Below are 13,078 nucleotides of genomic sequence, written 5' to 3' on the forward strand. Positions count from 1 at the left end.
TGACTCCTTGCTTAAATTGTGTAACCACCAACTTTATTTCAGAAAGGGGCCCAGTGCAAAAAATTATTTATTTTTTTTAAACAAATTAACAAGATACATTTTTGAAAAATACAATACTTTTTGACAAACACTACAGGCTATTAGTGAGAATTTTTATTTTATATAAATAAAATTTTTGTTGAATGTAAACACCAACTTTATTTCAGAAAGGGGCCAAGTGCAAAAAATTATGTATTTTTTTCTTAAACAAATTAACAAGATAAATTTTTGAAAAATAAAATACTTTTTGACAGACACTACAGGTTATTAGTGAGAATTTTTATTTTATATAAATAAAATTTTTGTTGAATGTAAACACGTTAAATAGTTCAATTAATATTTCATCGGGTCCTGGAGCTTTTCTACCTTTTGTGTTTTATGGCATAAATAACTTCATCTTTCATTATTTCTGGTCCCGTGGTTTCTCCGTCAACTTCTAATTGTTCTACTTTTTGGTCATAAAATAGGTCTTCAATGTATTCTTTCCATCTATGTAATTTGTCTTGCGTTTCAGTTATAGTGGTACCATCTGCATTTGTTAATATCCCGATTGGTTTGTTACGATTTCCTGAAATCATTTCTTTAACCTTCTTATGGGTGTTGAAAGTGTCATTCACATTCCTCAATTTCTTGACATTTAATGGACATTCATGTTTCCTTAGCTTGTTTTATTTTCTGTTTTATTTGTTTATTAATTTCTTGATATTTAATTTTATCTTTGTTTTTATGTATTCTTCTTTCATCCATCTTTTCGAGAACTTCTTGTGTCATCCATTCTTGTTTGGCAGCTTTTGTAAACGTTAATGTTTTCCGTCCCACAGTCTCTATTGTGTTCTTTATATTCTTCCATTTTGTTTCAATATCTGTAGTTTTCTTATTTTGTTGTTTTATTTCTTGGAAACTCTGATTTATTTTATTTCGAGTTTCTTGGTATGTATTTGCTTCTCTTAGTTTAACAATGTATATTTGTGGTCTAAATCTTTTCATTAATGGTTTTCTCAATCTTACATTCATATTTGCTACCACTGGGTTGTGGTCCGAGTATACATCTGCTCCAGGGTAAGTCTTCACTACTGTAATAGAGTTCTTGTACCTGTTCCTTATCAAGATGTAATCTATCTGATTTCTTATAATTCTATCTTTGTTGTCTCCAGGAGCTTTTCACGTGTAGTGCTGGCGATTTGGTAATTTAAACATTGTACTCATAACTACCAATTCTTCTGTTTGGCACATCTGAATCAGTCTTTCACCACGCTCATTTCGCTCTCCCAATCCATACATTCCAACACAATACTCCACACTTCCTCTGCCCACTTTGGCATTGAAGTCACCCATTAGTATAAGAACTTCACGTTTTTTTGTTGTTTTCATTATTGTTTCCAATTGCTCGTAGAAGTCTTCTATTTCTTTCATTTTCCCCATATTGGTGTTAATTTGTAGCATTATAATGCGATTCGAGAGCGAGGTGAAACCAAGTTCGGATTTGTCTATTTCCTTGTTTACCATTATGGCCACACCATATCAGTTTGTTCTGTCAGAATATCCACTATAATATATAGCTCCGTTTCTAGTCCGTTGTTTTCCAGACCCTGGCCATTGTACATCGCTTATTCCTAGAATTTCGATATTTAATCTTTCCATTTCTATCGCAGTATTATCTACTTCAAATTTCAATTCTACATTTATATCGCAGATGAGATCCAAAAGGATCTAATTGGTTCCAAAAAAGGCACAAAAAACGTGTAGGTTCAACAGGACATTGCTAGATGCCATATAGTTCATGCTACATTTCACAATATGTACGAGCAATTTGAGGGCATGTTTATGCTCTTAGACTCTTTCTTGTGAGGTTTTCTCAGTCTCAGGTCTACTCGAATACATCACAAATCATAGCACCCCTCGAAGCCTTTCAAAGCAACAAAGAATTTCGATGATATCACATACATGCTTAGATTAAATTTAAATATAGTAAACTCTTAATTAGAGGTTCTATAGTTAGGCCCTATCTTCAATAATACTAGGTCTGGATCCCGTTTATAAAAAAAAGTTGATTAATAGTAAGCTGAAAATTTGTTAATAGCTTAAGGGTGTCTAGTCGGAAAAACTTTGATATATGGGAACACTGGAACAGGGGAAGTTTTAATTGTGGAACAGGTTAAAAATTTGGAACGGCCATACCACGAAAACGTCACATGAATTTTTTCCGACAGAACTTCCAATTGATTTGTTATCCGTTCATTAAACTCTGATGCAAAAATCAGACTGCTATTTATCACTAAATGGGCATTTTAATGAGTGGAACACGTAGAACATGACAAATGACAGGAATTATGACAGGTGATAAATAGCAGTCTGATTTTTGCATGAGAGTTTAATGAAAGGGTAGCAAATCAATTGGAAGTTCTGTCGGATAAAATACATGTGACGTTTTCGTGGTCTGACCGTTCCAAATTTTTAACCTGTTCCACAATTAAAACTTCCCCTGTTTCAGTGTTCTCCTATATCAAAGTTTGTCCGACAAGACACCCTTAAGCTATTAACAAATTTTCAGCTTGCTTAAGTTTCTTTCATACGCGGGATCCAGACCTATAGATTCAACCACAAGTGTAAAAGATTTGTGAGACAGTTCGGGAATGATACAAGGTACAGTAGAGCTTTATTAATGCAAAACACAATTAATTACATTTTAAGCATTTTATATTTTTTGTTAATTAAACACTTCTTTAGCTTTTCCCTTCTTCCTTATTCTTCGTCACCACTCATTTCTGTCTATCGTGTCTTCTTTATTTCAACCTTTCTCTCTCAAGTCTTCTGTCACACAGTTCTACTCATCATTTTTTCTCTACCTCTCTGTTCCTCAAATTCTAACAGTTCTATCGTTCATCCACAGTACATCTATAACAACCGTCCCTAGAAAACTTTCAGAAAATCCAAAAGTCCTTATTTTGGTGTGTAAGCTGCCTGACTATAAAGAATAAGTAAAAGTTGATTCTACTTTGTTACTTCTTCTTCTTCTTGTTCCTCTTTATAAGCGATTCTGCTTGTTCAATGGCCGATTGATACCTCTATGGAAGGTTGTCAGTTGTCACCAAATATTTTGCGCGGTCAGCCGATACTAAACTTCTTCTACCGATTGGTGATTTATCTCTTGCTATTTTAACCACATGTGTCTCCCCATTCTGCTTGTGTGATTATTCCATTTTTTTTTCTATTTAGTGTCCATTCATTTATACAATGAGCGTTACATTATCTTCTAATGTCTTCACTCCTCTTTCGATTTCTGAGCCTATTTCCTGTAGTTCTTCTCAGGAGGTACTCTCATCTCCGCCGTTTCCAGTAGTCTTTGTGTTTTGGCTGTAGCGAGTCTTATTTCTGATGCATATGTCATTATTGGTCTTACACTGGCTTTGTAAATTCTTGACTTCGTGTCAGTGTTAATATGTCGGTTTCGCCATAAGTATTATTAAGACATCCTACCTGTCTATTTGCTTTTTATACTTGATTTCTCACTTCTTTGTCCAGGTCTTGACAATATAATTCCAGGGTATTTTATTTCCATTGCTTGTTCAATATTGATACGATCAATTTCTATTTTACATCTGATTTTTTCTTTACTGATTACTATTCTTTTAGCTTCCTGAGATAAAATTGTCATATTGAATTCTTTTGCTCTTATGTTAAACCTGTGGACTAATCTTTGCATACTATCTTCATCTTGGTATTTTTCACAACATGGTATTTTTATTTCTTTGTTTCCCATTCTATATCCTCTTCCTTTGTTGACGTTTTTGATGATTTCGTCCAAGATTAAATTGAAGAGCATAGGACTCAATGAGTCTCCCTCTCTTATTCCGCTGCGTATGTCTATAGGTTCTGTAAGTTGTCCATCTATTCTGACTTCCATTTTGTTGTATTGGTAGATATTTAATTACCTACCTTTTTAAACCTTTTTTAAAAAAATTAAAAATATTACCTATTTTTTTTAGATATTGATAATTTTAACAAGTGAAAATTTCTTCTTTAATGAACCTTTTAAGCATTCGTATTTCGGTTACGATTTACTTCGCTCATTGTAGACGTACATACAATGAAATTAAAAGGAATGAAAGATTTTGTTTGAATTCAACTGACATTTCTAAATGACATTTTAATCAAACCTCCTTTTTGAACACAAATTTATAAATTCTCAGTAACCCATTTTCCCGTAATTATTCGCCAAATTTACCGTGAAACCCAACCAATAAATCACCATGGCTTTCGTTTGCCCGCCAAAAGAATTCGCCGAACAGAAACTAAAGGATTTGAGAAACATCAGGGATGCAATCGAAACTTTGGAGAAGTCCATGGTAGTGGGTGTAAAACCGCTGTGTGTGCCCACGCTCCAACCGATTGCAGATTATCCAACTCCCACGAAACCATGCAATCATTGTTGTGCTGCCCTTCCAGACCCTCCCCCAAAACCAAAACAACAAACTCCGGACGTCATGGTGAGTAAAATTGATAGAGAGTAGTGGTCTGCATAACATAAAAATACTTCAGCTTTCTCAGAAATATTCAAATCTATTATAGATTATACGAGAGTAAAAAACACTAACCGCGATAAAGATTAGTGCCGCACACAATATTCCAGCTACAAAAGAGCTGATATGAATATTAGGTGGTGCAAAAATGTATTTTCATTTTGATGGAAAATAAAATTATAGTTTTATTTTGAAAGATTTTTACATAATATTTGCTTAAGAGCATGGGCGCAAATATTTTACGGCTATCCCTACTTTTTCTGTCTTTACACGGCAAGTTATGTGTAGTAAAATTCTCACTGGTATGGATATGTAAACATTACTTGACAAATGTCATCGTTAACTTTAAAGATATGGCTTTTAGGTCTGGATCCCGCGTATGAAAAAAAAGTTGACTAATAGCAAGCTGAAAATTTGTTAATAGCTTAAGGGTGTCTAGTCGGCCAAACTTTGATATATGGGAACACTGGAACAGGGGAAGTTTTAATTGTAGAACAGGTTAAAAATTTGGAACGGTCAGACCACGAAAACGGCATATGTATTTTGTCCGGCAGAACAGACTTAAACTCTTCGAACAGAGATTAAACGCTCATACAAAAATCAGACTGCTATTTATCACCAAATGGGCGTTTTAATGAGTGGAACATGTAGAATATGTCAAATGACAGGAATTATGACAGGTAATAAATATCAGTCTGATTTTTGCATGAGAGTTTAATCTCTGTTCGAAGAGTTTAAGTCTGTTATGTCGAACAAAATAAATGTGCCGTTTTCGTGGTGTGACCGTTCCAAATTTTTAACCTGTTCCACAATTAAAACTGCCCCTGTTCCAGTGTTCCCATATATCAAAGTTTATCCGACTAGACACCCTTAAGCTATTAACAAATTTTCAGCTTGCTATTAATCAATTTTTTTTTCATACGCGGGATCCAGACCTATTTTGAATGTTCTTTGATAAGTGTTACTGGTATAATTAAATCATCAATTCAGTTAACTAATATGATAATTTTTTCACTAACTATGTATTCAGTGGCTGTAATAATTTCTATACTGTACAAAAAAAACTAATACTCAATCGAGAAAAGAGGAAAAGTGATAAAGTGATTTTTTAATAATATATTGTTACTATGGAACGCTTAAAATTTTGAACATCTTTAACAACAAAATACTTTTTTTTCTTTTATGGTCTTTGGGAACTGCGCCCATTTAACCAGCAACACTTCTTGAAATCGGCGCCTCACCATACACCAAGACCATTACGAATCCATCATCTCCGAATCCATTACAAAAACAATCCAGTGTAGGTAAGGGCAAAAAACTTTTAGCACCCAGATCGTTCAGGGTGACTAACCACATACTAAGTAAGTAGGGATACGGGGTATTATTAATTTACACGACTAATTTTATAACCTAAAATTTCAATTTACACGACAAAATACTTGAATCACAGAATATATCCTGCTGTATTTTCTGCTTGGATCTTCCATAAATAATAAACAATAAATAAATTTTTATTATGTTCATGTCTTAAATTAATTATTTATCAAATCTTCTTCTTCTTAAAGTGCCGTCTCCTCAATGGAGGTTGGCTACTACAATTGCAAACTCTTCTATGTCTTCAGCTGTTCTTATTAGCTGTTCAAAATTTAGCCCTGTCGATTGTCGGATATTTCTGAGCCACGATAGTCTTTTCCTTCCTAGTTCTCTCCTTCCCTCGATCAAATACACTATCAATATTATTTAATAAACAACTGAATATATTCCCGATGCCATGTCAAATATTTAAAATTGTCACTGTCTTGTCACCATATTCTATTCGACTCGGTGCGTTGTATGAACCACGGACATGGTGTCCATTTTTTTCGAATCCTGAAAAACTAATACATATTTCTAAAAAATTGAAACGCAGAATAAAAGAATAAATTATTATCGAGAGCCTAAAGTCCCTTAGAATAAATAAAAAGTTTCTTCTGAATGAGATATTTGAAATTAAAAATCATACTACATATTCTCTTAGTTTTTCACCCGTGTAACTTATTAAAATAAACATTACAGAAGTTTTCAGGGACTTTCGGCCCTCGGTAAGAACGTAATCTTTCATTTTGCGTTTAAATTTTTCAAAAATACTTATAGTCCAGAAAGTCACTGCGCATCCGCTAGGAAAAATATTCTAATTCGGATTTTTTGCACAATCTTACTCAAAAAGGACTCCTTTTAACAAATTTGCATGTTGCCAGAACCAAAAGGTGGTCAAAAATTTTTTACACGTTTTTTTTTTTGTTTTTTTCCTAAAATTCTTTTTTTTTGCATGGAAAAAAGTTTTTTTAGATTTTTTGGATCATTCCAAACAGAAAAGGTCTTCAGTGACTTTTCTCTAAAAATGATAGTTTTTGACATTTAGGGCCGGTTGTTCGAACGCTAATCAAGAAGTTGATTATAATCAAGCAGTTTATTGTAATCAATTTTCTTGATGGGAATCAAATCGAGACATCAAAAATACATGTAAAGCACTAATCATTCATTGATTGTAGGTAAAGCAGTAATTAAAATATAGCCGCAGCTCTTAAATTATTAAAAATGGCTTATTATTATTATTGATTTGTAAGTAAAAACAAGAAATTAACACCAGAAAGAGTTTAATTATGGTTTATTTCAAATTAAAACCAAAATAATAAAATAAATCAGTCCACATAACCTCAAAATGTGACATCTGTCAGAAGTACGCTTAATCAAATATAACTGTTATTAAATATTTGATAATGATCAGTGGATTCCATTTTTGATTAGCGTTCGAACAACCGGCTCATAACCGATTAAAAATTGAAAAAATGCGAAATCGGCCATTTTTAACCCTCAAAAACTATGTGAAAAACTGAAAATTTGAATGTTGCCGAGGTAGGCAGATATTCTTTAAACATCGATTGATGGAATCCCGAAGAGTTTTTTGCAATACAATATTCAAAACTCCTTTGTTTTTTAATTGCTAATCAAGCGTGCGCGACACTATTTTCCACCGACAGTATGGTGCAAATGAAAGGAATAAATTCGTTATTTCGTAAACCGGCGACTTTCAGGAAAAATCCCGAAACAGGTCGATTTTTATTTTTAAGTTATGATATTGTGGCAGATATGGTATACTAGTGACGTCATCCGTCTGGGCTTGATGACGTAATCGATGATTTTTTTAAATGAGAATAGGGGTCGTGTGGTAGCTCATTTGAAAGGTTATTTAATTGTCTATTCAGCAATATAAACATTTACATAATTATTTATACAGGGTGTCCAAAAATTTTTATTAAATTAAATTATTTGACAAAAAAGAAGTAGAAGGACACCCTGTATAAATAATTATGTAAATGTTTATATTACTGAATAGAGAATTAAATAACCTTTCAAATGAGCTAGCACACGACCCCTATTCTCATTTAAAAAAATCATCGATTACGTCATCACGCCCAGACGGATGACGTCACTAGTATACCATATATGCCACAATATCGTAACTTAAAAATAAAAATCGACCTGTTTCGGGATTTTTCCTGAAAGTCGCCGGTTTACGAAATAACGAATTTATTCCTTTCATTTGCACCATACTGTCGGTGGAAATTAGTGTCGCGCACGCTTGATTAGCAATTAATAAACAAAGGAGTTTTCAAAATTGTATTGCAAAAAACTCTTCGGGATTTCATAAATCGATGTTTAAAGAATATCTACCTACCTTGGCAACATTCAAATTTTCAGTTTTTCACATAGTTTTTGAGGGTTAAAAATGGCCGATTTCGCATTTTTTCAATTTTTAATCGCTTATATGTCAAAAACTATCATTTTTAGAGAAAAGTCACTAAAGACCTCTTCTGTTTGGAATGATCCAAAAAATCTAGAAAAACTGTTTTCCATGCAAAAAAATTATTTAAGGAAAAAAACAAAAAAAAACGTTTAAAAAATTTTTGACCACCTTTTGGTCCTGGCAACATGCAAATTTGTTAAAAGGAGTCCTTTTTGAGTAAGACTGTGCAAAAAATCCGAATTAGAATATTTTTGCTAGCGGATGCGCAGTGGCTTTCTGGACTATTATTAGTTTTCTCAGGATTCGAAAAAAATTAATCCCCATTTGAGTAGCATTGCAGCCGAAAATACGTACCCATCCCCTTAAAAGGTACTAAATAATGTATCCGTATTGATTATTTTGGTAAAATACTTTCTGTCAATTTTATATTAATTACATATTGCTAGTTAAACTCAGTAGACTTCAACAAGTTTTAAGCTTTACATTAAACAAGTATAGGCTCTAAACAATAGGCTCTGTCAAAGCCATTTTTCAGAAAAAAGCTTTGCATTAAATATTCATACTTAATTAATTTTACCATCGATATCGAGATTGGGTTTACTTTAAAGGGAATTTTAAAGTAAGGTTCGTATATTAGACTTACGACAATGTTCTTGTTCTTTGATGTGTCCAATATCATAGTTATAAGTACTTTGACAAAAGTGCATTTTAAATCCATTTGCCACATAAACAAAATTGTGTTATTAATTATTCCCTATCGTAGGTCTGCTACAAAATTTGTCCAGCAACTGTTCCTGAACCTGAAGAATCACCCAAAATAAAGTGTAACGGTAGAGATAGAACAAATAATCTTAAGGCTACAAAATCTAGAGAGCTTAGAGCTGGTATTCTGTATACGGGATGTGATTGCTGCAAATGGGCTGGTAAGTCGCAACCAAATAATCATAGTTTTTACGCCTCAAGTTTCAAAATGCCTTTATTTTAGCAATATATGCCTAAAATACCTAAAATAGTTAACGCCTAAAATAGTTAATGCCTAAAATAGTTATTTAATTTGAAATGAAAAAAGTAAAGTAGATTTAACCCGGGACCAGTCACGCCGTGAGAAAAAATCTCACATTTTATCCTTTTCCGTGATAACTTGATGATTTTTTTTTATTTCTTTTTATTTTTTTATTTTTTTGTGGAATTTATGGCTTTGATGAGAAGTAATTAGCTTTAAAATTGTTATAAATAGATATTATTTAGCATAAGAAGTAAATAAAAATATTATAAAATAGAAATTCGATATAAATTCTTATGTAAATCTATATTGTGAGATTTTTTCTCTACATGCGACTACTTACGTTACAGAAGTGAGTGCGACTGCTCCCGGGTTAAATAAGTGGTATAATATTAACTTTATTATACGATTGCCACTAACTAAATGTGTGGATATCGAATTGACATGTAGATATTGAACATTTCGAATGTAAAATATGTACTTGGAATGTAATTATTGAAAGAACACATGTAACCAATTTTGTTCTTGAAAGAGCCGTCTCCTGACTTGCAATCGCCAATTCGTTCGGTCGTTCCATAGGTCTTCTTCTATGATTCTTTCACTCACCTCTTTGTCTATTCCATTTCTCCAACTTGTTCTTGGTATACCTCGTTTTCTCTTGTCTTCTGGTAGCCATTTTAGTATTCCCTTTAGCCCGAATCACATGTTGTTTTTTTTTATGAGTCTTCTATGATTATTTGTTTGATTGTCATTACTTCCCTAATGCGTTTGTGGGTAATCCTTTTTCTTCTGGATCTTTCTACCGCTCTTGCATTTTGGTTGTCACCGCGTTGCCAAAGTTCTTTTTTGTCAATGACCATTCCTCAAAGCCGTATAATGCCATACTTTCCACTATAGTCTCATATATCCTCTTGTTAACAAGAAAGTAGCTCTCACACATCTGACATAAGCGAAATTAGCTATACGATTAGCTATAATGTATGAAATAAAGCAAAGCAAGCTAAACGTAATCCGAAACAAGTAGTGTGTTGTGTGACAAAAAGATTACAAATACAATAAAATTCAAATCCTCTAAAGCTGCTATAAGACTTATGATATACGTCACTGAATGTTGGTCAGTTGGTCACGAAAATGAATTATTGCAGTGCAAGTTTCTGGACGATGTAAGAGAGAGTAACCAAAGAAACCCTTGTTACGGACATGTCTGTTAAGGGACCAATATTGTTATGATCCAGGATAGAAACCTAATTAGGGAAGCAGGCCTCGCATAAGGATCATAATGAAGGGAATGGTAATGACCATTCCTTGTTGAATTTCTCGTACAAATTATGTGTATCTTCAAATAAATAGTTAAATTTCGGATTTTGGGCATATGATGTATTTAATGTATTTACCAAAACTTCATTCATACTTTTAAACATTTAAAGTACAGTTCTGATAATTGTTTACGAAACTTTATTACTAACTAATATAAATTTTATATCCATTAGAAATTTCTCCTATTTTCCAGAAATATTTTATTTTTACTGGAAACGTCTAATGATCTCTTAATTGGAATGTCCTTCTTCTTAAGGTGCCGTGCATTTCTGCGTAGGCGTACACCGTTCATTGTCTTGTCAGGCGAGATCTGAGATAGTCAGGATTAAATAATTCTGTTTTTAGCAGCATTGCGAAGAATTTCGTAGCTGTGGATTCCAGTCCATTGGCGAATATTACGCAGCCATGAGATCTTTTTACGTCCCAGACATCTCTTACCCTATTTACCCTTTATCTTTCCTTTTAGCATCTTCTATCTTCTTCTTTAGCCTATTTGCATCCACTACTGGAAAAGGCCTCCCCATGAGCTCTCTACTCTTCTCTGTTTTGTGCAATTTTAGTATCATGTGCTTTTAGTATCAGTTGCTGAAAAATGTATCGATCTCATCGTAATATGTCCCCCAGGTATGCCGTTTGTAACTTTAACAAATTTACCATTTTCCCGATATCTTTAGTCAGTTTGGTTTTTTAAATGCAACCCTCTGCATATTGTACCTTTATTAAAATCTCCGCTTAAAAACCAGTTCAACTACAGTCGGAAAAATGAAAGAATACCTATGAACGATCACATCAATCACTTATTTTGTATTTGCTATCCTTTTCTATAACAAACGTTTGTTATGTATAGAAAAAGACAGCAAATACAAAATAAGTGATTGATGTGATCGTTCATGGGTATTCTTTCATTTTTCCGACTGTACAGGGTGAGGCAGATGAAGGGCCCATTAGAAATATTTTGAGAACTAAAGGCAAGAAAATCATGAAAATTAAAATACAGGGGTCTTGAGGTGTGATCTATTTAATGAAAATATTTTGGTCTCTTTGCTACTTCCGGTTATACCGGAAGTTGATTGTAACTTCGTTTTTTTAAATGGGACACCCTGTATATTTTTATATTTTTGGATTATCCTCGATTTCTTCTTTCTTTAAATATAAGGTTTTGTAGTATTATACAGGGTAGACTACCTTCTTCTTAACGTGCCCTATCAAGTGCCCTTGACGTTGGCGATTAACATGGCGAAACTGTCTCTGCCTCGAGCTATTGTAAATAGGTGTTCTGCTTTCTTTATTCCTGTCCACTCCCGGATATTCTTCAACCAAGAGGCCTGCTTTCTACCAATTCCTCTGCATCCTTCGATTTTACCCATCATAAAAAGTTGAAGAATATTATACCGGTCTCCCCTTACTACGTGTCCAAAATAGGCCATCTTTCTATATTTGATGTTATCAAGCAGCTCGCGGGTAGCATTTGCTCTCTTAAGGACTACCACATTTGTCAGCATAGCTGTCCATGGTATTTTCAGAATACGTCTGTGCAGCCACATTTCAAAGGCATCCAAACGGTTAATGGTGGATATTTTTAATGTTTTCTTATTAATTTCGTGGCAATATTCACACCCTGTAGGATTGTAGTAGTTTGACATAATAAACGCTATTTATATTCAAATGATTTTTAATATAGTCTACTATTGTTAGGAATGATTGGTATAGTTAAATTTTTCATTTTAGTATACAGGGTTGGTCGAAACTCGGAATGAGTATTTTCAGAGTTTTCATAAATGGAACACCCTGTATCTTAGTATTGTAATGAAATGTTATTTTATAGTACTTTTTAATTTCTTAAGCATTCTCTATACCTAACTGCTTTAATTTTTGAGTTATGGGTGATTCAAGCCAACATTAATTGCAACACAAAATATGTGAAGTTGTATTAGGTTGGCCGTAAAAATATTCAATCACAAATAATTTTTCGGAAATAAATACATATTAATCTAGACTGATACTTAGAATTGCCAATAATGGTTTAGCTATCAAAATACCATCGAAGTTAAGATTGTTGGTGCGATTAACAATTAAGCACAAATTAAAGCAGTTAGGTATAGGGAATGCTTAAGAAATAAAAAAGTACCGTGAAATATCATTTTATTACAATACTAAAATATAGGGTGTTCCATTTAAGAAAACTCATTCCGAGTTTCGACCCACCCTGTATACTAAAATTAAAAATTTAGCTATAATACTAATTGTTAACAATATTAGACTAAATGAAAAATCATTTGAACATAAATACAGTTTATTATTTCAAACTACTACCATCCTACAGGGTGTGAATATTGCTAGGAAATTAATAAGAAAACGTAGTTATCTTTTAACATACCCTGTATAATGTTACAAAACCTTATATTTTAAGAA

General features: G+C 33.0%; 2 protein-coding genes across 3 annotated transcripts in view; one reads left to right on the plus strand and one right to left on the minus strand.

Annotated features, from left to right (window-relative positions):
* LOC114331097 (protein Skeletor, isoforms B/C) overlaps window positions 1-13,078 on the minus strand; it is a 239,793-nt gene that overhangs the window by 196,916 nt on the left and 29,799 nt on the right. The window lies entirely within an intron of this gene.
* Window positions 4,163-13,078, plus strand: part of LOC126884738 (uncharacterized) — a 28,389-nt gene continuing 19,473 nt past the window's right edge. The window contains exons 1-2 of one of the 2 annotated variants that reach the window (XM_050650892.1): window positions 4,163-4,526; window positions 9,110-9,269. In XM_050650892.1, the coding sequence (XP_050506849.1) occupies window positions 4,290-4,526; window positions 9,110-9,269 (397 nt within the window). In that variant the 5' untranslated portion in view covers window positions 4,163-4,289. The remainder of the gene's footprint in view (window positions 4,527-9,109; window positions 9,270-13,078) is intronic. The other variant, XM_050650891.1, reaches the window with a different exon arrangement.

This window comes from Diabrotica virgifera, chromosome 5 (genome assembly GCF_917563875.1).
Source record: "Diabrotica virgifera virgifera chromosome 5, PGI_DIABVI_V3a".
Lineage (NCBI taxonomy): Eukaryota > Metazoa > Arthropoda > Insecta > Coleoptera > Chrysomelidae > Diabrotica > Diabrotica virgifera.